Here is a 24,891-nt window from a genome sequence, read left to right on the forward strand (position 1 = left end):
GGGGCGAAGGGGGCACCGGGGCATGGCGCGGCAGGTAAGGAGCGGGGCAGAGGAGAGGCGCAGGGGGCAGCGGCGGGGTGGGGGGGGGGCCCACACGGGCCGCAACCGCCCACCCTGCAAGAGGAGGGGGCTCACACACACAGTCACACTCTTGTGTCACTTCTGTGCCAGCTTCACCCCTTGGTGCAAGGACCAGGACCAGTCGGCGAGGAGAGGGATCAGGGGGCAACCGTCCACCCTGCAGGAGGAGGAGGGGGCCCGTCCCCTCCCCCCACACTCACTTGTGTCACTTCTCTGCCGGCTTCACCCCTTGACCTCCAGGAATCGGGGTGCACACACTGAGGGTCCCCGGGTAATAATAATAATGTTCATGTTGGTATTTGTTAAGCGCTTATTATGCGCAGAGCACTGTTCTGTGCGCCGGGGGGGATACAGGGTCAGCAGGTTGCCCCCCGTGAGGCTCACAATCTTCATCCAGCGTTTTGCAGAGGAGGTCACTGAGGCACAGAGAAGTGACTTGCCCACAGTCACAGCTGACAAGTGGCAGAGCTGGGATTCGAACCCATGACCTCTGACTCCCAAGCCCGGGCTCTCTCCACTGAGCCACAATGCTTCTCCACTCTGTCCTCCCCCTCCCCGATCCCCACCGTCCCCCAGGGATGGCAGGCAGGATTCGGCCGGACTAGGGGCCAGGGGTTTGCGTAGTCTTTGAGTCCCTACTCTGCAGGTTTGGAGTTTAGACTGTGAGCTCATCACTGGGCAAGGATCGTCTCTATCTGTAGTCGAATTGTCCATTCCAAGCGCTTGGTACAGTGCTCTGCACATAGTAAGCGCTCAATAAATACCATTGAATGAATGAATGAGTGGTTCAATTTGCCCCCTAGGTCCAGAGCTCAGAGATGGGAAAATTAGTTCATTCAGGCATGTGTTCAGTAGTATTTATTGAGCACTAACTTTGTGCAGAGCACTATTCTAAGCGCTTGGGAGAATCCAATGCAGCAATAGATACATTCCCGGCCCAAAACAAATGTACAGTCTAGAGGAGCAGCTCTGCTTCCCTCTTCCATACCCACACCCCACATCCCTTATGAGAAGCAGCGTGGCTTAGTGGAAAGAGCACGGGCTTGGGAGTTAGAGGACGTGGGTTCTAATCCTCGCTCTGCCACTTTTCTTCTCCGTGCCTCACTTCTCTCATCTATAAAATGGGGACTAAGACTCTGAGCCCCACATGGTGCAATCTGACTACCTTGTATTAACCCCAGTGCTTAGAACAGTGCTTGGCACATAGTAAGTGCTTAATACCATAAGTATTATAGTTAACATTATTATCCCCATCTGCTTCTATTCCGAGGGCCAGCATGGAGAAGGTGGCAGGGTGGCTCCCCAAGCTATTTGTTCCTGATGGTTGGGGGCTGGGGCCAGTGGGACATTCCAAATCAGAGGCTTCAGTGGCCCCTGCTCTTGAATCTGCATCCTTTGTTCATCCCCCGCCCCAAGCACTTACGTCCATATCCAAAATTCATTTATTTCTATTAATGCCTGTCTCCTCCTCTAGACTTCAGGCTCCATTGTGGGCAGGGAATGTGTCCGTTTCTTGTAGTATTGTACTCCCTCAAGCGCTCAGCACAGCACTCTGCACAGAGTAAGCGCTCAGTAACTACGATTGAGATGTTCCTTTGCAGGGACACACCAGTCCACCCCTGGTGAAGCTCTGGGGAGAAGGAGAGTCGCGATGGAGCAGACACACACCCAAGAATGGGAAACTGTGGACTGTGGTAGAACTAGGTTCCAGGAGGCCAGGGCAAGATGGAGGGCTGACTCCATCTAGGCTCTCAATCAGCCGTATTTACTGAGCCCTTACTGTGTGTAGAGCACTGAGCTAAGCGCTTGGAGGGGGACAGTATAACAGAGTCAGTAGACTCCCTGCCCACAAAGAGCTTACGGTCTTAGGGGGGGAGAGGGACATTAATATAAATAAATGAATTACGGATACCGACGTAAGAGCTGTGGGTGGGGTGAATAAAGAGTGCAAATTCAGGGGTGACACAGAAAGGAGTAGGAGAAGAGGAAATGGGGGCTTAATCGGGGAAGGCCTCTTGGAGAAGATGGGGCTCCAGTAAGGCCCAGAGGGTGGGAAGAGTGATGCCAGTAGCTGGCGATGATGAAACAGTGATGAAACGGAGCTGGTGCCACTGGGGTTGCATTTGGCACTAGAAACACCTGAGCCAGGGAGCCACTGTGGGCTGGTGGGGAGGACCCAAAGCTGGGATCTACTGGGCTCAGTCCTTGGCTCGCGGTGTGTCCTCGGGGAAGTCACTCGACCTCTCTGGGCCTCCTATTCTCCCCTTGGAAAAGAGGGGACATGCTGCCCCCACTTTCCGGAGGAGGAGGAGATGGGCGGGGGCAGGACTCAGTTTGCTCAAAGAAAGAAAACGCTCCGGTGACGCATTGCTCCGGCAGCCCAGGCCGCAGCCCCCTCCACCTCCGCTTCATTCCGGCCGGGAGCGATGAAGGGTCCTCTCCGGGTCTGAGCCCCCCAGACATCCAGCCCCGTCTGCTCCGCAGGTGCCCGTGACCTTCGAGGACCTGGCCGTGCAGTTCTCCGTGGACGAGTGGGCACTCCTGGAGGAATGGCAGAGGGCGTTTCACCGTGACGTCATGAGGGAGAACTTCGAGCTGCTGGTCTCCCTGGGTACGGGGCCACAGGGCTGGCACAAGGGGCCATGTGGGAACTCGACCCAGAGCAGGGGGTGATTTGAGGGAGGACCGGGACATTCCCCCCCCACCACACCGAAGGTGGAGCATGGGGATCCAAGAGACAAGAAGGAGTGTGAGAAAGGGCTTCGGCCTCCCTTCCCCTCCAATCTCTGCAGCCTTGTCGTGGGGCCCCTGGGGGCTTTAGGGAAACCGAGAAGGGTGGGGGGCACCTCCAGCTGGAGTGTGGGTGTGGCTGTGAGCGCAATCTCCTCCCAAAGTGACCAGGCCCCTGTGTGACCAATTTCTGCCTTGGGATAGGTCAGCCGCTCTCCCCTTCCGTGTTCCTGTCCCTGACGGAGCCGTGGGAAGCCAACCGGGGCAAAGGCTGTTTGGGTCCCAGGGTGGCAGAGCGGCGCGGTGAAGACTGTGGCGGTAAGTGCCCTCTTCTGGGCCTTCCGGGTGGAAGCTTGGCATCCCCAGAGGGAGCTGAACTCCTTCGAGTGGGGGAGATGAGGCCTCCCTGATCTGGCTGAGAGTTGGGAGTGGGGGAGGCCAGGTGTGGGGGGGGGTCTTTCTGAACCCCTGCCCGCTCTGCCCCCACCCAGCCACGGGCGAGTGGCAGGGCAGCCTGCACCTCAGTGCCTTGGTGCGGCTGGTGAAAACGATCCCCGAGTTTCTGTTTGGGGAGACCAAGGCCCCCACGGAGACCGCGGAGAGGGGACCGGCGGGTGCGGAGCATGAAGAAGGAAGCCCAGCAGAACCTCTTGAGCCTCTCAGGCCAGAAGGGGACGGTGAGCTCTTCCCCGTGGGCCTGGGTGCTCCCCGGGTGGGGTCCCGTTCTTTTCCCTGCCCCTCTCGCCCCACAGATTCCCGTGCCCAGCCCCGACCCCTGGTTTGAGCCCCATCCATCCTTCCCTGCCTGAGGGGTCCCGGTCACTGAGGAGACTCCAGGGTCAGGCTCCGTCTGTCATTCCCCTTGGCATCACTGCCCAGACCTCCCCGGCAGTGGTGAGGGGAGGTCGGGTTGGGGTTTTCCGGGAAGAGGGAAAGGCCCTTTCCCGGTATATCCTTGGGTCCAGATTCCCCAGTTAGGGGATTTGGGGGTATGTCTCCTCCCCTGCCCCGCCTCACCCCAGGCCCAGTCGAGTGCCCAGAAGTGGGCTGCTGGGGTCCAGAGCCGATCCGGTCTTTTGCTCCTCTGGGACAGCGACAGGGCCAATGGAGAGCTGCCTCCAAGAAGTTCCCGGCCACCCAGCCATCTCTGCCGGCTGCTCGCCCGCTCAGGGGCCCGGGGACCTGAGGAGCCCGGAGCCCCAGTCCGGGAACCCACTCGGGGCCGGTGAGTAAGGGGTGGGACCTCCCGGGGGGCAGCGGGGAGGGGGAGCGGGAAAGTAAGCTTGTCCTGGGCAGGGAACGTTTCTGCCAACTCTTGTGCCGTCCTCTCCCAAGTGCTTAATACAGTGTGCTGTGCCCACAGTAAGCGCTCAGTAAATACCATCGATTGATTGTGAGCAGGGCTTCGGGGTGGGGTCAGGGCCCTTTATCTCAGGGGTCCCCCACCCTCATCTTCCCCCAGAGCCGATGGGCAGCCCCTGCCCCCGGCCAGCCCTCGGCGGAGGCAAGGAGACTCCAGAATCTACACTTGTCCAGCTTGCTACACCCTCCTGCGGTCGGTCCCCGGGTGGCATCCCCGGGGGCCGGGGGAGGCCGGAGTCGGACGGTGGATCCATGGGGCCAGGTGAGGCCCGAGGTGCTCAACTCGGAGGGGGTGGGGCGGGGCCGGGGGCCGGTGGGCTCTCCCGGGCGCAGGTGGCTCCCCCTCCCCGGTCGCAAGGTTCTGACTGGGTTGACCTCTGTGGGACAGAGGTCTCCCCCGGGAGCAGCCCCCTCGAAGGCCTCCTCAACTGTCTGAAGGAAATCCTGGTGCACAGACCCCAGCCCTCCCCGCCGGCCGCCCACCGGACCTCTCCCCACGGCGCTCTGGGGGCCAGGGAGCCACCTAGGCTTGACAGAAAGGGAGGGGGGCCATCCTGGGAAGGTGAGTTTCGGCCGGACCCTCCAGAGTACTGGTCTGACCGATTGTCGGGGGGGTGGGGGGCGGTGGTCAATGAGGGGGTCCCCCCTCCCAGTTTCCTCCTTGCTCCCAGCAGCCCCAGGCCCAGCGCTGGGGTTAGGTCTGAGTCCGTGTCCCCTGTCCCCGCAGTGAAAGCCGGAGGTAGTCCCCCTGCCCGGACCTCCCCTCTCCAGGACCTGCTCAACTGCCTACGGGACATTCCTGAAACCAGGCCCCGCGGCCCCTCGCCGGCCCCCGGCCCCTCGCCTGCCGGCCCCCAGGCAACCAGCGGACCACCGAGGAGAGTGGAGCCCGGCCCCTGGAACTGGGCCTCTCGGGGTGAGTGCCCCGAACAGGGGATCGATCCTCGGGTTGGGGAAAGAGAGGGTGGCACCCATCCTCTCTGACCTCGACCCCACCCTTGAGGTACCCCGGGTCGCCGCCGCCTCCCCCATCCCTACCCACCCCTCACCCCCACGCCGCTGTCCCCCTGCAGTGAAGACGGAGGTGGTAGTGGAGGATGCCCGGGTCCCCGGCCCACAGAGCCATATACCCGACAGGCCCGCCCCTGCGGCCCGCCTGCCCGGCCTCAGCTCCGCCGGCAGCCCGCGGTACACCAGGGACCACCGAGGACCCGAGGTGCTGTGCTGGGCCCCGACTGCCCCCGGTGAGGCTTTGCGGGGCGTCCCCTGGGTCTCCTTGCCGGGTGGGGAGGCCCGACCCTCGGGACTGCTTCTCTTCCTTCACCCCTTTACCCCCCAGGGCCTCACCGCCCATCTGCGGTGCCCTGGATCTCTGCACTCTATCTCCATGATCTGCCCCTTTCCATCCTCCCATCTTCCCTTGGGCCCTGGGCCCCTTCAGCCCCCTCTGCCCCAAGCTCTAAAATACATCCAGCGTCGTGCTTGGCACATCCCTGTTCCCCCAGCTCAGACCAGAGCTCTCCGTCTTTCCTCCCCAGAAAGCCTCTCTGAGAGCCCTGGAATTTGAGGGCTGGCAGGGCTCCGTTGAGGTCAGTGAGTCAGTGAGTTCCCCTGCCCCAAAACTTTTTCAGCCTTCACCCATTGATGTTCTCTTGCTAGGGAAGCCCAGAGAGGGAACTTTTCCCATCCCAGGGCTGACGGGATTTGAAAATTCTTCCTTTTATCTAACCTAAAACCCTCTTGCTACAGTTTGGGCCCAGTTTGAGGTCCCTGTCTCCCCCTCAGCCTTCTCTTCTCCGGGATACCCAAGCCCAGTTCCCCTACCCTCTCTTTCCCGGGCTCAGCGGCCTTGTGGTATAGTTCCCATGAGCGATTCCCAAGGAGCAGGCGGTGTGTGTGTGTTGGGCAGGGTCGGGTGGTAAGTGGGCTGGGCCCCGTGCCAGGCTGGGTGCCCGGTGCATGGCGTGGTCTCCGGTTCCAGTTGGCAGTGCCCACGGCTCACCCCTGGAGGCCCTGGAAGCCTGTCTGAAGGAGATACCCGGGAGCAGGACCCTGCCCGCCCAACCCCCGGCCGGCCCATGGGGGCTGAACCATGGTGAGCTGGAAGCCCAGCGATGGAAAGGGGAAGGTGAGGCTGGGGGTGAGGGGAGGGGAGACCTGGGTGCTGTCCACCTCCCCACCACTCCCCCCATCCAGCTTCCTTCTCTTTATTGCCAGAGGGGAATCTGAGGACCAGAGGGAAAGCTGTCGCCCCCACTGCTCTCTGCCTGCCAGGCAGGCAGTCTTCTCTGGGGAGGGGGAAACGGCGAGATGACCCTCTCCCAGGTCCTGCTAGCTGCCACCCCTGCGGAAAGAACCTGGGGGTGGTCCAGGACCCCAGCCCCACAGCTCCTTTTAAGCTCACTGTGAGAAGGGAATGTATCTGTTGATTGTTCTAGTGTACTCTCCCAAGCGCTTAGTTCAGTGCTCTGCATGCAGTAAGCGCTCAATAAGTATGATTGATGGACTGACTGACTCCCTTGAGGGGTTAACAGTGGGGATGTCCAGAGATGCCTGGAGGTGGAGGGACATAGTCCATTCCAGAGCTGACCCGCCCCCAGCCCCTCAGGCCCTTCAGGCTGATGGGGTGACTGTGGACCCCTGAAGCTCAGCCTCTCAAGCCTCGGGACACCCCACCCCCTCTCGGAGGCCTGGGGTCGGGTCACTCCCCTGCCCCACGGATGTTGTTTCTCTGCAGAGGTACCCGCGGGACTGGGCCCCAGGCAGGGGCTGAGGGGCTGGGGGAAGGAGCTCACCGCCTGCCGCTGGACCCACCCCAGCACACCCACCAGTGTCTCCTCTACCAGCAGCATCGATGGAGACCCAGATATCAGGGGGCCCGAGGGGAAGTGGGGCGGAGGTGAGCCAAGCCGGGGGGCACGGAGGTGGCGGCTGGGAGGGGACTCCAAATCCACGTTCCTTGCAGGGGCATCCTGGCCGGAAGGGTCATCCCATCCCTTCCCTTGCCTTCATCCCTGATCCCAAAGACTTCCACGGAAGGCCATTTCCACAGCCCCGTCTGCTTTCATTCCATCAAGAAGTTTCCCCTTATCCCCCGGTGCAGATATTTCTGAGCATCCCACTAGTTTCGTTCCTGGCCTGGTGCCTGGGAAGGAGAAAGCGGGCAGGGCTGTGGCCTGGCCAGGAGATTCGGCAACCCCTCCCCACCTCCTTGCCAGCATAATGGGCCCCGTGGCCGGCGGCATCCCCAGGTTAGGCTCTGGACTCAGCGGCCCCCACGGGTCGTCTCCGGTTGACAGAGATGGCGGCGGCGTTGACTGTGGCAGCGGAGACGGAGAGTTCCCCTCTCCGAGGCCTGGAGAATTGCCTCAGGGAGATCTCCGTGCGCAGAACCCCCAACGGCCAACCCCCCTGGGCCCTGCCGGGGGATGGGGGGCATCGAAGAGGGGAGCCCGGACGCTGGAGGCCACCGGACAGGGGAGGTAAATCATTCCTGCTCCCCTCTATAAGGCGGGGTCCCTGGCTAGGTGGTCCCAGTAGGGGTGGGGCTGACTCAGTTTATCTTGTCCCAGCAGGGCTGAGGAGTGAGGCCCCCGACCCCCACCGCCTAAGCCGAGGAGGCAAGGAAATAGCTGGCAGGGCTGCCAGGCTCTCTGGTGCCTCCACTCACCCCTGGAGAGGGGTTGGGGACTCGTGGCTGGCTGAGGGGGCGTTGTGGAGGGGACCCTGGGAAGGGGAGTTCAAAGGTGAGTTCAAAGGTGAGAGGTTGTCACAAATTTTTGAGCTCCTTGTGGCGAGGAAGCGTGGTCTGTCACCACAGGCCTCTCGGAGACTCGCCCAAGGGTGCGGGGGGCATCAGGAGAGTTGGAGGGTACTGGGGCAGGAGCACTGTTGGACCCTGCCCCTGACACAGCTTTTTCTCTGCCCGCTGGGCAGGAGGAGGAAATGCAAAGGGAGATGGGCATTGGGATGGACTTGGGAGGATGGGGCAGATTCATTCATCAGTATTTATTGAGCCGGTGGGTTGCCAAGCACTGTGCCAGCTTTCAGGGAGCGTTCAGTTGGAGGAGAAGTGTGGTTCCTGCCCTTGAAGAGCTTACAGTCTTTAGCCCCAAGGGTACAGGACCGCCCCGAACCTGGTTCGGTAGCTGCTGTCGGCAGAAAGCGAGGGTCATTGGTGGGCTTTTTTTCATTGTGCTTGAGGTGGGTGGGAGCATCTGGAAAGCGTCTAGCCGAGAACAGGGCCTGGAAGGGGCCGTGACCGGTGACAGACAGCCCACTCCGGTGGGGCTGAGGGGAGGTTCCTCCGGTTTGAGCAGAGGCCATGGCCGGACCCTCTCCGCTCCGGGGCCTGGAGAACTGCCTGCGGGGCATCTCGGCCATGAGGCCCCCTCACTTCACCTCTGCGGCCGGCCCCGGACCCAGCCCTGGACTCAGCCCCAGCCCCTGCCTCAGCGCCAGCAGCAGCAGCGGCAGTTCTGACGGGGAGGACCGGAGACCGGAGCCCGCAACGAGGCTGGCACTGCCCCACAGTAAGCCCCTGGGGGCAGCGGAGGCGGGCACGGGATCAGCGGGCTTTGGCCTTTAAAGGCTGGAGTTGGGGGGGAACGTTCTGGTGATTCACCTGACGCCTAGAAAAAGCATGGCCTAGTGGATAGAGCAAAGGCCTGGGAGTCAGAAGGACCTGGATTTCTTCCCTGCTGGGTGACCTTGGGCAAGTCATTTCCCTTCTCTGGGCCTCAGTTCTCTCATATGGAAAATGGGGATTAAGACTGGGAGCCCCATGTGGGACAGAGACTGTGTCCAACCAGATTAACTTGTATCTACCCCACCATTTAGAGCAGTGCTTGACACATAGTAAACACTTAATAAATACCATTATTATTATTATTATCGTTAGGGATGATGGACACCCTTTCTTGCACCCCCTTCCCTTGCCCTGAGACTCCATCTTCAGTCTGGGCTTGGGGGTCTCTGTCTTGCGGGAGACAGGGATACCCGGGGGTAGCTGGAGAGAGGCAGGGAGAGCCATGGGAGCTGGCAAGTCATCGTGGCAGTCTGAGGTCAGTGGCCAAGCTCCTGCCCCACAGAAGCAGCGTGGCCTAGTGGCCCTGAAAGTCAGAAGGACCTGGGTTCTAATCCTGGCTTCCCCCCTTGTCTGCTCTGTGACCTCGGGCAAGTCACTTCACGCTGCTTCTCTGTTGTGCTCCTTGCCTCACTCCCGCACCCTCCCCATAGTCTCCCTGGGGTCAAGCTGGCCTCCTAACCCGGGGTCCGTTTGTGCCAACAGAAGGCTCCCCGCTCTCCAGTCCGGGGCGCAGCCTGCAGGATGCCCCCGCCCCGTGGCCCCATCCCCCTGGCATCTTCCCCAGCTCGGGCGGGGATGTGAGCCCCAAGAAGCTGAAGATGGAGGCCCAGGGAATGCTTGTCACAGGTGAGCTGGGTGGGAGCTGAGGTGACCTTCTGAACAGAAGGGAGTGAGACCTGGACTTGGGAGGAGGTAGGTAAGGGCAAGCAGTGCCCGCTTCTCCGCCCCAGATTGTTCCCTTGCGGGATTTGGGCCAGGGGCTGGGGAGGGCAGGAGCCCAGCGGCCCGGGGGTGGACAGCGAAGCCAGAGGGATGGCCTGGGAGTCAGTGGTCCTTGTCGGTTTCCTCTCCTCCGTCCTCCCCGCACAACCAATGCTGCCTTGAGCTACCCTGAGCAGGTGTGTGTCTCTTGCAGCTGTGAAGATTGAGGAGGGCACAGGGGACAGCCCCCGGAGTAACCCTCCACTGCAGGAGAAGGAAGCATCCGCAGAGAGGCCCTGTCTATGCAGCACTCCCAGCAGCCCCAGAGGAGGTGCGATGGGCAGGGCCCTGGCAGGCTCTCAGGCGACCGGGCCTTGGGATGAGAGGGGCTAGAGTTGGGCTCTGGGGGGTCGGAGCGGGCAGAGCTGGGCTTTAGGGGGGGCCCTTGGGGCAGGGCCAGGCCATTAAGATTGGGGATGGGGGAGGTCCTGGAAGCAGTTCCGCCTCTACCTGGGTTGCTGGGGCTTGTCCCCCCCCAAGCTGCCAGGCTCAGTGGGGGCCGAAGTGGGATGCCCCCCTGCTTGGGGCTGAGTCTGGCATCCTAGGATGCCCTATGCTGGGGAGGCAGGGGCGAGACGGTTAGGGAGGGCATGGCGGGAGAGTAGTTGGCAAAGGAGTGGAGATCCTGAGGGGACTCTGGGCCAGGCAGAGTTTGCCTCACTGTGAGGCTGGGGGGCAGGAGGAGGCTTCTGTGCAGCCCACCCACTCTCCCTCAAGGTCGGGCCTGGGCCTCCCACGTTCTCTGCTCTCCCCTTGCAGGGGCATCGGCAGAATCCTGTTCCTCTCTCAGGCCGATGGACCCCGGGCCCGAGCCCAGCACCCCCTCCCCTGGTGGAGCCAAAGGAGTCGGGGGCCTCAAGGTCCCGGAGGCTGTGATCTTGAAACCAAGTGAAGCAAGTAAGTCACCTCCCCTGGGTCCAGGCCTTTTCGGGGGAGGGATAGAAGTGCAGTGTGGCCTCATAGAAAGAACCCGGGCCTGGAAGTCAGGTCCTCTAATCCTGGCTCTGCCATTTGCCTGCCGTGTTACCTCGGTCAAGTCACTTCACTTCCTCTGGGCCCCAGTTTCCTCTTCTGTAAAATGGGGATTCAGTACCTGTTCTCCCTCCTACTTAGATTGTAAGCCCCGTGTGGGATGGAGACTCTCTGGTCTGAGTATCTTGTATATTCATTCGATCGTATTTATTGAGCACTTACTATGTACAGAGCATTTGGGAGAGTACAGTGTAACAGTAGACAGACACATTCCCTGCCCACAACAAGCTTTACAGTCTTGAGGGGTAATTATTGTTATGGTATTGGTTAAGCGCTTACTATGTGCCAAGCACTGTTCTAAGCTCTGATCCCCTCTAGACTCATTGGGGACAGGGAATGTGTCCGTTTATTGTTGTATTGCCCTCTCCCAAGTGCTTAGTACAGTGCTCTGCACACAGTAAGCGCTCAATAAATACAGTTGAATAGGTGAAGGCAGGGTTGGCCCCGCACGTGCTATTGCTGAGGATTCCGGGGACTGACCGGTAGATGATTCTTCCCAAACAGAAGCCCCGAGGACAAGTTCCCCACTCTCTGGCCCGGGTGGCTGCTTGAGGGACTCGCCCAGCTGGGGCCCGGCCCCCACCAGTGCCTCAGTCTCCCCCAGCACCCTGACCATCACCAGCAAGTCTCCCATCGGCACCCCCGAGGGCGTGGCACGGGGAGGCCTGGAAAACAGCGGGTCAGCTCAGCTGGGTGAGTGGACGGGGGTGTCCTGGGATTGGGGTTGGAGGAGGGTAGAGTGCGGTCAGAGGGGAAGACCTGGAGCCCCTAGGGGGTCCTCCTTATCCGGTCTTCGGGGCAGAGTGGGGAGGTGCAAGGGTGGAGGGTGGCACTCAGGGACATTTGTTGGATATCAGAGAAAGGCTCAGCTTCTCCCGGCGCAGCAGAACCGCCAGCCGAGAAGCCACAGAGCGGCCCCGGCGGCTCCGCCGGAACCCCGGACATTTTCGCCGCACCGAGACCCAGTCAGGGGACCAAGCGATCATACAGTCAGGGTGGGTGTCTCTCCCCACTTCCTTTCCTTCCCCTTCCTTCCTCTCCCTCACTCTTCTCCGCATCCATTTCCCTGCCCACACTCACATGCCCCACCCCAGCTCGGCACCCGGGCCCCTGGCAGGAAGGTCTCCCTGCAGTTCCTGCTGGCCAGCTCCGGCTGGTGTGGACCGTGGTCCCTGGAGAGCCCGGTGGCCAGCTAGGGCACTGTCAGGTGTATGTCACGTCAGGCACGCGGCTGCCCACCCTACCGGGAACCTTGGGATGGGTCTGCTGTGGCCTCTTGGGGCTCTGATGGCAGTATCTCTTCTGTCGCCAGCCGAGATGGGCGTCGGGCCCCTGTGCAGCGAGCCCCCGTGCAGCAGGACCCCTTGCAGCAGGTCCCCATCCAGTGAACCACCATGCACCGAGCCCCCTTGCAGCGAGCCCCCGTCCAGCGAGTCCCACCGCCCCTGGGCCGGCCCCAGCTGGACCCACCCCATTGAGACCCCCGGCCAGACGGCAAGCCCCTCCAGCCCCCCGCCGCGGCCCCCCTGCCCCTGCGGTGACACGCTGCGCGAGGACCTCCGCGGCCTCGGGGCCACGCTGTCGCAGCAGCTGGGCCAGATCGCCGCCGCGCTGTCCAACCTCTCACGTGACTTCGCCAACGTGAGGAGTCGTGTGGACCGACTGGAGCGTGGCTCCCGGCGGCGGCCCCCGCCCCTCTCCCGGGGCCGCCGCTGGGGCAAGGGTACTCTCCGCCGACGGCCCCGCCGCCCTGGGCCCACAGGTCCGCCTCCCGGGGAGCAGCCCACGGGAGCCGACGGGGGCAGCGGGCTGGGGTGCCCGGAGGGGACGCTGCCAGGTCCGCCCCCTTCGGCGCCCGCCGAGGCGTCCGGCCCCGTTCTCCCGGCCCCGGCTCCCTCGTCTCCGGGCCGCTCCCCCCTGCTGAACGGACGCCTTCCCTGTGGGCGGCCGGAGGGCTGCCTGGGCCCCCTGCCCACTCCGGCCCCGGCATCCCCCTCTCCCCGGACTGCCCTCCCGCCACAGCCCGGAGGAGGGGAGGAGCCCCCGCCGGGTGCGGCCGTGCCTCTGGTCGTCCCCGGTGAGCGGAGGGATGTTGGGAGCCCGGCCCTGGCGGCAGGCGGCGCCCCGCAGGGGCAGGACTGGGCCTGTGGCGACGGACACCCTGTCTGGGGAGCGGCCTGGGTGGACAGAGGAGAGCCCGTGGGCTGAATTTGCAGGAGACTTGGGCTTCTTGAGGTTCCTCCCTCCCTCCTCTGCCTTCCGCTCTGTCAGGGTCATTCTGGGGATCAGCCCCCTCCCTGCCCCTCCTGCCGCTCAGTTCTGCCCTCGTGCTGCTGCCCTGCCTGTCTTTACCCCTTCTGCCTCTCCTCTGAGCTGCGGGGGGAGGGAGGAGGGACCGGGGGCAGTCCACTCTGACCCGGGGGCTAGAGCAAAACTCCCCCTTACTGCGCCTCACTGCTGAGTCCAGGAACAGCCAAAGTGTGTGTGTGTGTGAGAGAGAGTGTGTGAGGTTGGGGGGTGTCAGTGAGGCTGCCGGGTCTTTGCACAAATCATTGCCCACCTGCCCACTGCCCCCCTCCCGGCAATTCCCATTACCCCCTCCCCAGGCAGCAGCGCTTCCACAGGAGGGAACAGGGCCCAGCTCTTGCCCTCTTCTCCCTCGAACCCCCAAACACATGCACCCAGGATGGTGTGTCTCCCCACCCTCCCCCGACTCTGGCTGGCTATCTTGCACTGTTTGTGCGGCACCGTGTCCTCTGTGCTACCCCTGAGCACAGAGGGCAGAGCAAAATATTAAACCCTTTGGTTGCTAAGGAGTGTGTAGGACTGCAGTAGATGGGGCGCCAGCAGGGAGGTTAGGGGAGGAGGACCGCGATCCTGGCCGATCCCCACCATAAGGGGTGGCATGTGAGGTTGGTGCCAGGCTGTGCCTGCTGTGAGCTCTGCCCGCTGTGGGCTGGTGCTGAGTTGTGCCTTCTGGAGGCGATGCCTACTACGGGCTGGTACAAAACTGCCTTGTTGTTGACTTGTTGAAGGTCTGGTACCCCTCAGAGGCGGGTATCAGTGGGGGCGGGGGCATCTTTCGGGCTGCAAGGTTCCATCTGGCCAACAGCTCATCCTGTGCCCTGGATGGGCTGTGCTCCCCAAGTGCTTGGTACAGTGTTCTGCACACAGTAAGCGCTCAATAAATATGATTCGATTGGATGTCCATGTGGGGGTCAGGAGGGCTATCTTGGAGGGCAGAGACCCCAGCCCAGGACATGATGGAACCTGTTGGGGTTAACTGGGTCTGAGTTATGCTTGAGAAGTAATGCTTGAGAGTAATGCTTGAGAAGCAGCGTGGCGCAGTGGAAAGAGCACGGGCTTTGGAGTCAGGGCTCATGAGTTCAAATCCCAGCTCTGCCACTTGTCAGCTGTGTGACTGTGGGCAAGTCACTTAACTTCTCTGTGCCTCAGTTCCCTCATCTGTAAAATGGGGATGAAGACTGTGAGCCCCACGTGGGACAACCTGATTCCCCTGTGTTTACCCCAGCGCTTAGAACAGTGCTCGGCACATAGTAAGCGCTTAACAAATACCAACATTATTATTATTATTATATGATGATGATATCTAACCCAGGGCCTGGCATTGTGCTTGGCAGCAACTAAGTGTTTATTACATACCACTATTATTATTGGAGGAGTCCAGTTATTAGGGAAGCGGTGCAGACTAATGGATAAAGCCCAGGCCTGGGAGCCAGAGGACCTGGGTTCTAATGCCAGCTCTACCGCTAGCCTGCTGGGTGACCTTGGGCAAGTCACTTCACTTCTATGCCACAGTTTCCTCAACTGTAAAATGGGAATTCAGAACCTATTCTCCCCTCTATTCGACTGTGAGCCCCATGTGGGACAGGGACTGTAACCCACCTGATTATCTTGTGTCTACCCCAGCACTCTCCAGAGAGGAGGCCATAGGTTGGGGTGGGGGGGAACACTCTACTCCCAGAGATGGGGCTGAGGTGCGGAGCCGTCCCATCAGGGGGCTCATCACCCTCAGTTGCTGCACTTTTCAGCACCAAACTCAAGGGCGGCCCAGCCCCCTGGCACTTAGCCATTTTAAAAATGATGTTTGTGAAGCACTTACTATGTGCCAGGCACTGTATGAAGCGCTTGAGTCGGTACAAGCTAAGCAGGTTGGACCCAGTCCCTGTCCCCCATGGGCTTCACATTCTTAATCTCCATTTTACGATAAAGAAACTGAGGCACAGAGAAGTGAAGTGACTTGCCCAGGGTCGCACAGCCAGATTGGTGATTGGAACCCAGATCTTTTTGACTCTCAAGCCTGGGCACTCTTCACTGGGTCACACTGCTTCTCATTTCTGTTGCCGAATTGTACACTCCAAGCGCTTAATACAGTGCTCTGCACATAGTAAGAGCTCAATAAATACTTTTGAATGAATTTCAGTGTGAGGAGTAGCGTGGCTCAGTGGAAAGAGGCCAGGTTTGGGAGTCAGAGGTCGTGGGTTCTAATTCTGGCCCGCCACTTGTCAGCTGTGTGACCGTGGGCAAGTCACTTAACTTCTCTGTGCCTCAGTGACCTCATCCGTCAAATGGGAATGAAGACCGTGAACCCCACCAGGGACAAACTGATTACCTTCTATCTCCCCCAGCGATCTGTCAAATGGGGATGAAGACTGTGAGCTCCACCTGGGCAACCTGATCACCTTCTATCTCCCCCAGGGCTTAGAATAGTGCTTGGCACATAGAAAGCGCTTAACAAATAACATTATTAGTGGAAAGCTCAGTGGAAAGAGCATGGGCTGGGGAGTCAGAGATCATGGGTTCAAATCCTGGCTCCGCCGCTTCTCAGCTGTGTGACTTTGGGCAAGTCACTTAACTTCTCTGGGCCTCAGTTACCTCATCTGTAAAATGGGGATTAAGACTGTGAGCCCCACGCGGGACAACCTGATCACCTTGTATCCCCCCCAGCGCTTAGAACAGTGCTATAAACATAGTAAGCGCTTAACAAATGCCAACATTATTATTATTGTTTCAGCTCCCCCATCAGCTTTTTTTGTTTGTTTTGGAGTTTTTTTCCAGTTCCTAAAAAGAAAAGGGTGTACTCCCTCTTGGCCAGTGGGGACAGACCCCTTCCTGCCTTAGTGAAGCAATTTGCGCCCAGGAAGCGTTCCATAAATCCGAGTGAATGAATGAGTGAGTGAATGAATGCTCATTCCTCAACCCCGGCTGGAGCGAAAACCCGGAGCGCGGACGTCCTGGCATCGTCAGCCTAAGTGGAACGGGGGTCGTCTGAGCATGCGCAGTGACCCCAGTCATCCCCGGGGGGAGGGGAGGTGGAAGAGCCGGTCTGGCTGATCCAATCAGGAGCGAGCTGGGGTTAGCCCCGCCCCCTGCCTTTCCTAAAGCCGGGCGAGAGGGGGCGCTGCAGGGAGCCCTGCCAGACCCACACCCATAACGGGGTGTGGCCAAGCGCCCAAGGAGTGAGTGTTCCCTCTTCGTTTGTTTTTAATGCTATTAATTAAGCGCTTACCCTGTACCCGACATTCTACTAAGCGCTGAGGTAGATAGAAGGTTGTCAGCTTGGACCCAGGCCTTGTCCCGCGCCGATCTCACGATCTCACGATCTCAATCCCCCTTTTCCAGATGAGGGACCTGAGGCCCAGACTGGTGAAGTGACTTGCCCTAAGTCAAGAGAAGCAGCGTGGCTCTGTGGAAAGAGCTCGGGCTTGGGAGTCAGAGGTCATGGGTTCGAATCCCGGCTCTGCCACTTGTCAGTTGGGTGACTGTGGGCAAGTCTCTTGACCTCCCTGGGCCTCATCTGTAAAATGGGGATTAACTGTGAGCCTCACGTGGGACAGCCTGATTACCCTGTATCTACCCCAGCGCTTAGAAGAGTGCTCTGCACATAGTAAGCGCTTAACAAATACGAACATTATTTTTATTAGGTCACCCAGCAAACCAGTGGCAGAGCTGGAATTGGAACTCGGGTCCTTCTGACTCCCAGGGCCCTAACCACTAGACCAAGCTGCTTCTTGGAACCGTTTGCCTGGACTTTTAGGAGTGAGAATTTTGTGGTGGCAAACATTGAGGGTGGAGGCAGCCGGATTGCGAAAATGACGTTGGCCCGAATGGATTCGGCAGGAAGTTTCCCCCGGGGACCGTACAAAAATACATCACCCCACCCTCTCCACCGCTTCTCCTTGTGAAAACTGGCAGGGGAAGCTGGGGGCGATCAGACTATCGGCAATGGGAGCGTGGAGGGCTGAAAGGCAGATAGCAGCCACTCTGCCAAGGGTCGACTAAAGGAGACGTGCCCTAGTCTACAGGTTGTGTCTTGATCACTGGGCTCTGCTTCTCAGAGCTCCTGAGTCTTTGTAGGGTGGCCTAGTGGATAGAGACTGCTGTGTGGCCTTGGGCAAGTCATTTAACTCTTCTGCACCTCAGCTGCCTCATCTGTAAAATGGGGATTAAGACCAAAAATCTCATGTGGGACAGGTCCAGTCCAACCCGATTTGCTGGTATCTACCCCAGCTCCTAGAACAGGACTTGGCACTTAGGTCTTAACAAATGCTACATCTATTATTATTATCTTTGCATGAGATAAGTGAAGTGACTTGCCTAGTCCCACAGCAGACAAGAGCCACATTTAGAACCCAGGTCCTTCGTTCATTCAATCGTATTTATTGAGCGCTTCTGCCTCTCAGCCCCAGGCAGTCATCTCTAGGCCCCACAGCTTCTCATTTCAGCAGCCTCACCAGGTAGGTATTTTGTTTTGTTGGTTTTTTTTCATTCCTTAAAAAAAAAGTCTGCCTCCCTGGCGAGATAGATGAGCTTGAGGTACAGTGAGGAGTAGGTTAGCATTAGAGGAGCGAAGTGTCGGGGCTGGGTCGGAGTAGGAGAGTAGTGAGGTGAGGTTGGTTTAAAGTCTCAGGACTGAGATTCATCTGTTGCTCATGACGGGAGACCCCCACTGACATTGGGTGGGTCTAGCTCTCCTGTCCCCTCATCTCTTGAGAGTTTGGTCGCTGTCTTGTGTTACCGGGTTTGCTCTCAGCATTTTTCCATGGCCCTTTGAAAACCAAACTCTAAGCCACACTTTGCTCCTTTGAAGGGCAAATCTAATAATCTAAGCAGGGGGGGTCCTGCATATTTACTGAAATGTGGTCCTGGGGGGTGCCCAGGAAACGGGAGCATGTGGGGAGACCGCCCCTTCTTGCCACCACCCACCCCCAAGATTGAGAGATTTCGGCAAGAGAACACAAAGAATCCCCTCTGACCGCAGGCCGAAGTTCAAGCCAACGGTTTTAACTTGAAACCTCAGGCTGGGGCTTGTGGTTCAGAGTTAATCAGTTTTTCTCTGTCTTTGGACTCTGCCACAGGGTGGAAGAGGAAAAGAGGCCCTGAGCAAATTGTTCAGCGGCTTCTCTGGGTCCCAACTCCCTCAGTGGGGGGTTAGACTTTTAGCTGGGCGTTGGGACCCATTCCTTGAGAAGTAGTGTTGACTGGTGGAGAAAGTTCGATCCTGGGAGTCAGAAGGACCTGGTTTCCGATCCTGGCTCTGCCACTTGCCTGCTGGGTGAGCAGGAGCAAGTCATTTCACTTCTGTGGACCTCAGTTACCTCATCTGGAAAATGGGGATTAAGACTGTGACCCACATGTGGGACATGGACTGTGTCCAACCTGATAAACTTGTGTCTATCCCAGCGCTTCGTACAGGGCCGGGCACATAGTAATCGCTTAAGAAATATTAATAATAATGTTGGTATTTGTTAAGCACTTACTATGTGCTGAGCACTATTCTGAGTGCTGGTGTAGATACAGGGAAATCAGGTTGTCCCATGTGAGGCTCACAGTCTTAATCCCCATTTTACAAGTGAGGTCACCGAGGCACCGAGAAGTTAAGTGACTTGCCCAAAGTCACACAACTGATAGGTGGCAGAAGGGGGATTAGAACCCATGACCTCTGACTACTAAAACCATGCTCTTTCCACTGAGCCACGCTGCTTCTCTAAGAAAAACCCGCCAGAATCCATGGAACTGGGAGGTGATCCAGATCTTAATCCCACTCTGTCTTGAGAAGCACTGTGGCTTAGTGGCCAGAGCCCGGGCTTGGGAGTCAGAGGTCGTGGGTTCCAGACTCGACCACTTGTCAGCTGTGTGACTTTGGGGAAGTCACTTCACATCTCTGTGCCTCCTTTACCTCATCTGTTAAATGGGGATTAAGAATGAGACCCATGTGGGACAACCTGATGACCCTCTATTTGCCCCAGCGCTTAGAACAGTGCTTGACATCTAGTAAGCGCTTAACAAATACCAGCACGATCAACAATAATATATATTAATAATTATAGGTGTCGATTATTAACTAATATATTAATAATAATAATAATCCATGCTTCCGGTAGCCCACTTCCACCCACACGGTGGCGACGGAATTTCAAAGCTGAGAGGGGGTTGGGGCACGTGACTTGGGCCTCCCGTCTGTGAGGCCCCCCCCGCTTCCCACCCGGACTACATATCCCGGCGTGCACCGCCCGCCCCGCTTCCTCCAACTTCCCCCGACCCCGTGAGTACTACATTTCCCAGAATGCCCCGCCCCCTGTAGACCCGAGGAACCCGGAAAGGGCGGAACATTGCCCCATGGGAAATGTAGTCCCTTTAGGCCTCACCTCTCCCTCCATCCTCCGACTTATAATAATGTTGCTATTTGTTAAGCGCTTACTATGTGCAGAGCACTGTTCTAAGCGCTGGGGGAGATACAGGGTAATCAGGTTGTCCCACGTGAGGCTCACAATCTTCGTCCCCATTTTACAGATGAGGGAACTGAGGCAAAGAGAAGTTAAGTGACTTGCCCACAGTCACACAGCTGACAAGTGGCAGAGTCGGGATTCGAACCCATGACCCCTGACTCCCAAGCCCGGGCTCTTTCCACTGAGCCACGATGCTTCTCGCCTTCAAAATTCCTTCTTCAACCCCTGCCCTGCCTTGGCAGGGAGGCAGGTAAAGAGCAGTGACCAGTTTTAAGGAAGAAGGAAGCAGAGCAAAATACTTTAAAATCCCAGTTCTGCCACTTGCTGGCTCTGTGACCTTGGGCAAATCACTTAACTTCTCGGTGCCTCAGTTCCCTCATCTGTACAATGGGGATTAAGACTGTGAACCCCATGTGGGACATGGACTGTGTCCAACTTTGTTTCGCTTGTGTCTACCCCAGCGATAAGTATAGTGCCTGGCAAATGGGGATTAAGACTGTGAGCCCCACGTGGGACTACCTGATTATCTTGTATTTCCCCCAGCGCATAGAACAATGCTTTGCACATAGTAAGCGCTTAAATACCATTATTATTATTGGTGCTTAACGAATACTACAAAAACAACCAACCAGAAATAAGGGGGAAACCCAAGATTCTTGCATCGGTGTCTCCTTTAAGTGTGAATCCAAGTTGTCATGAGCTAAGGTTGGCAGAGGTCAGGAAGAAGGAGGGAAAGAGGGGAGGCAAGAGGTCAGTGGGGCAAAAGAAGAGTTGGCATTACAGAAGAAAATATGGTAATGAATGTGATAGTTCTTACATCCCAGTCAGGGTGACTGGAACAGAAGCTAGCAGAAAGCCTCAAAGACTCAAAATGCTCCTTACCACTGACTTTAAAGCCCTCAGCCATCTTTCTACACTTTTCTTATTGGCTCTCCTCACCGACTACTCTCTGCTCACACACTTTAGTGTTGGTATTTGTTAAGCGCTTACTATGTGCCGAGCATTGTTCTAAGCGCTGGGGTAGACACAGGGGAATCAGGTTGTCCCACGTGGGGCTCACAGTCTTCATCCCCATTTTACAGATGAGGGAACTGAGGCACAGAGAAGTTAAGTGACTTGCCCACAGTCACACAGCTGACAAGTGTCAGAGCTGGGATTTGAACTCATGAGCCCTGACTCCAAAGCCCATGCTCTTTCCACTGCGCCACGCTGCTTCTCAAGCATTACTCTTTACTCTTACGCCACTTTACTCTTCCCAAGTCCATCTCCAGATCTTTCCCACTTCTGACCCTTTGCTCACATAATAATACTAATATTTGTACAGAATATATTTGTATTTCATATAATGTACACTGTAAACTCAATGTGGACAGGAAATGCGTAATGTACTATATATTATACTCTCCCAAGTGTTTAATACAGTGTTCTGCACACAGAAAGCGCTCAGTAAATATGATTGATTAATTTGTGGAATTTGTTAAATGCTTACTATGTGCCAAACACTGATAAATATTGGGGTACATAAAAGATTATCAGATGGGACCCAGTCCGTGTCCCACATGAGGCTCACAGTCTAGGGTGAGGGAAAAATAAGTATTTCATCCCCATTATACAGATGAGGAAATTGAGGCACAGACAAGTTGTGATTTGCTTAAGGTCGCACAGCAGGTAATTAATGCTCAGGGTCTGGACAATCCTTCTCCCTTTCCCATCACCCATAGTCATCAGTCTTCAACATTTCCTCACCTCAGAACCCTACTATAATCTCATCTCCTACAATCAGCCTTCCCCAACTAATTCCATTACTCTGATTCATATCAACTCTTCAGCCCCCTTCTCCCACTTAAATATGAATTTAAGTCTGCCTCCTTCAGCACTTGAGCATAGATGTGTATTCAATATGTCTTCCCAGCTATAATAATAACAGTACTAATTGGGGTATTTTTTTATGGTGTTTAAGCACTTACTACATGCCAGACATTATTCTAAGCACTGGGGTAGATACAAGATAATCGGGTCCCGCGTGGGGCTCACTATCTAAGTATGGGGCAGGGGGGACAGAAATTGAATCTCTGTTTTGACGATGAGGGAACTGAGGCAGAGAGAAGTGAAGTGATTTGCCCAAGGCCACACAGCAGGTAAATGGAGGAGCCCGGATTAGGACCCAAGTCCTTTGAGTCCCCAGCCCATGTTCTTTCCACTGGTCCACGGCGCTTCCCTATTTCCCAAACACGTAGTACAGTACATTCCACTCAGAAAGTGCTCAGTAAATAGCACTTTTTTGTCCTGAAAATATCCAATTGCAAACAATTCCTGTGATCTCACTACGGTCCTCCAATAATACCTCAGGGTCAAAGGAGAGAGGAATTCCCACTAGGAAAGCGGCCCCCAATCTTTTGAAAAAAACATGGCTTGGCATTGCTAAAACTGAAAAATCGCTAAGCTTTGAGTGCCTCTCTCTCTCTCCCTACTTCAGCAAACATTGATGGAGCATCGATGAGGTCGTGGACTCTGTTCCATGGGAAATGTGTTTGTTTTGAGAAGGGGTGTAGTTCGGTCACAAATCAAGTCCGTTGTTTACATTTAAAAGCTGTTCTGGACAGAGTCGATGAATGGGCTAAACTTTGGAGAGCCAAAGCTCTACTACCGTTCCTCAACTGAAGGCCCATTCCTCCAAACTGACAAGTCAGTGGAGGAAACGAAGATGATGCTGGTGTGCAGACTATAATAATTATGCCTTTAAGTGCTTGCTGTGTGCCAGAGCTTTGTGTGAAGGGGATACCCATCAGTGAATCAATCGATAGAATTTATCGACCGCTTACTATGTGTCAGGTACTACTCTAAGGACCTTGGGAGAGAACAGTGCAGCAGGATCAGTAGGTAAATTCCCCATTCACAAGGGGCTCCTAGTCTAGAGGGGACGAGACAAGGTAATTTAATCAGATATAATCCCTGCCCCACACATTCAAAGAAGGAGAGGGTTCTTAACCACATTTTACAGTTGAGGAAAGTGAAACACAGAGAAATTAAATGACTAGGAAATCAGCATGGCCTACTGGATAGCGCATGAGCCCGGGCATCAGAAAGACCTGGGTTCTAATCCCAGCCCAGCCACGTGTCTGCTGTGTGCCCTTGAGCAAATCACTTAACTTCTCTGTGCCTTGGTTCCCTCATCTGTAAAACTGGGATTAAAACTATGAGTCCTGTGTGGGACAAGGACTCTGTCCAACCTAATTAGCTTGTATCTACCCCAGCGCTTAGAACAAAACTTGACACATAGTAAGCATTTAATAAATACTGTTACTATTCTTGCTGAAGAAAATTGGTGAGTGTATGGGTTTCAGGTTTTTTTATGTTCTTTCAATCAACCGAACATGTTTATTGAGCCCCTAGTGTGTGCAGAACATTATAAGTACTTCAGCTCCCCTTCCCTTCCCCATCACCCTGATTCACTCCCTTCGTTCTACCCGCCTTTCCACCCCACAGCACTGGTGTATATATGTACATATCTGTAATTCAATTTATTTACATTAATGCCTGTTTACTTGTTTTAATGAGTATATGTAATTTTATTTGTTTATATTGATGCTACTGATGCCTTTTTACTTGTTTTGATGCCTGTCTCCCTCCTTCTAGACTGTGAGACCTTTGAGGGCAGGGATCATCTCTCTTTGTTGCTCAGTACCGTGTTCTGCACACAGCAGAACGTTCCCTGCCCTCAAAGAGCTTTACCCACAGCAAGAGAGACAAACTCATTAACAAATTGTGCTTAACAAATTCATTTATTTAATTGTATTTATTGAGCGCTTACTGTGTGCAGAGTACTGGACTAAGCACTTGGAAAGTACAATTCAGCAATAAGGACAGTCCCTGCCCACACCAGGCTTACAGTCTAGAGGAGGGGCGACAGACAGCAAAACAAGTGAACAGGCATCAATTTAAATAGAACTGTAGGTATATACACATCAAAACAAGAAAACAAGCATCAATACAGGTAGAATTATAGATATATACATATATATAAGTGCTGTGGGGCAGGGAGAGGGGGAGAGCAAAGGGAGCTAGACAAAGTGATGCGGAAGGAAGGGGGAGGTAAGGAAAAGGGGGGCTTAGTCTGGGAAGGCCTCTGGGAGGAGGTGAGCCTTCAGTAGGGCTTTGAAGGGAGGAAGAGTGATTGTTTGGTGGATTTGAGGAGTGAGGGCATTCTAGGCCAGAGGCAGGATGTGGGCCAGGGGTCAACGGTGGGACAGGCGAGACGGAGGCACAGTGAGAAGGTTAGCACCAAGGGGATAGGAGATCCTGGGTTCTGCATTTATGTGTTTTTCATTCATTCAATCGTATTTATTGAGCATTTACTGTGTGCAGAGCACTGTACTATTTGGAAAGTACAATTTGGCAACAGATAGAGCCCCTACCCAACAACGGGCTCACGGTCTAGAAGAGGGACACAGACAACAAAACAAGACAAGTAGACAGGCATCAAAAGTATAAAGATAAATAGAATTATAGGCACTTCCCCTATCCGTAATCCATCAATCAATCATATTTATTGAGCGCTTACTGTGTGCTGAGCACTTTACTAACTGCTTGGGAGAGTGCAATATAATTGAATGGGTAAACACGTTCCCTGCCCACAGTGAGCTTACAGTCTAGAGACAAGCTTTAATTAGTCATACATTAGCCTATTTTAATGTCTGTCTCCCACTGAAGACCTTAAGCTCTTTGTGGGCAGGGATCGCGTCCACCAAGTCTGTATTGTACTCTCTCAAGCATTTAGTACAGTGCCCTGCACACGCTAAGTGCTCAATAAATATCACCAATCCACTTTATCCAACTTATCCACTTTATCCAACCTTGGCTTCACAGACTCCGCCCTCTCCTGGTTCTCCTCTTATCCCTCTGGCCGGTCATTCTCTGTCTCCTTCGTGGGCTCCTCCTCCCCTTCCCATCCTCTAACTGTCGGGTTCCTCAAGGGTCAGTTCTTGGCCCCCTTCTCTTCTCCATCTACACTCACTCCTTTGGTGAACTCATTTGCTCCCACGGCTTCAACTATCATCTCTACGCCGATGACACACAAATCTCCATTTCCTCCCCTGTTCTCTCCCCCTCCTGGCTCCTATCTCCTCCTGCCTTCAGGAAATCTCCACCTGGTTGTCTGCCCGCCACCTAAAACTCAACATGTCCAAGACTGAGCTCCTTATCTTCCCTCCCAAACCCTGTCCTCCCCCGACTTCCCTGTCACTGTGGACGGCACGACCGTCCTTCCCGTCTCACAGGCCCGCAACCTTGGTGTCATCCTTGACATGACATGAATGCTTTCTCATTCACCCCCCCCCCAAATCCAATCCATCACCAAAACCTGCCAGT

At 56.1% G+C, this 24,891-nt stretch overlaps 1 protein-coding gene across 4 annotated transcripts; it reads left to right on the forward strand.

Moving 5' to 3' along the window:
* KRBA1 (KRAB-A domain containing 1) lies at window positions 1–13,978 on the forward strand. Of its 4 annotated transcripts, none has more exons than XM_029077566.1 (20): window positions 1–34; window positions 2,566–2,692; window positions 3,016–3,129; window positions 3,303–3,488; window positions 3,905–4,036; window positions 4,274–4,435; window positions 4,562–4,735; window positions 4,901–5,089; window positions 5,247–5,417; window positions 6,155–6,301; window positions 6,911–7,072; window positions 7,473–7,655; window positions 7,749–7,919; window positions 8,493–8,705; window positions 9,464–9,607; window positions 9,897–10,013; window positions 10,502–10,639; window positions 11,279–11,467; window positions 11,632–11,769; window positions 12,087–13,978. In XM_029077566.1, exons 1-20 carry the CDS (start codon window positions 23–25, stop codon window positions 12,980–12,982), a joined length of 3,765 nt encoding a protein of 1,254 aa, XP_028933399.1. In that variant the 5' UTR covers window positions 1–22; the 3' UTR covers window positions 12,983–13,978. The 4 variants fall into 4 exon arrangements, with proteins under 4 accessions (XP_028933399.1, XP_028933400.1, XP_028933401.1 ...); XM_029077567.1 differs by having other exon boundaries at window positions 11,659–11,769; XM_029077568.1 differs by having other exon boundaries at window positions 11,662–11,769.
* The last annotated feature ends 10,913 nt before the right edge of the window (window positions 13,979–24,891 follow it).

This window comes from Ornithorhynchus anatinus, chromosome 13, assembly GCF_004115215.2.
Source record: "Ornithorhynchus anatinus isolate Pmale09 chromosome 13, mOrnAna1.pri.v4, whole genome shotgun sequence".
Lineage (NCBI taxonomy): Eukaryota > Metazoa > Chordata > Mammalia > Monotremata > Ornithorhynchidae > Ornithorhynchus > Ornithorhynchus anatinus.

Bases quoted from the DNA above. Each gene is read 5' to 3' on its own strand.
- KRBA1 (XM_029077566.1), top strand. The intron at 2,693-3,015 runs GTACGGGGCCAC...GCCTTGGGATAG, and splicing joins CGAGCTGCTGGTCTCCCTGG to GTCAGCCGCTCTCCCCTTCC. The intron at 11,468-11,631 runs GTGAGTGGACGG...GTTGGATATCAG, and splicing joins CAGCGGGTCAGCTCAGCTGG to AGAAAGGCTCAGCTTCTCCC.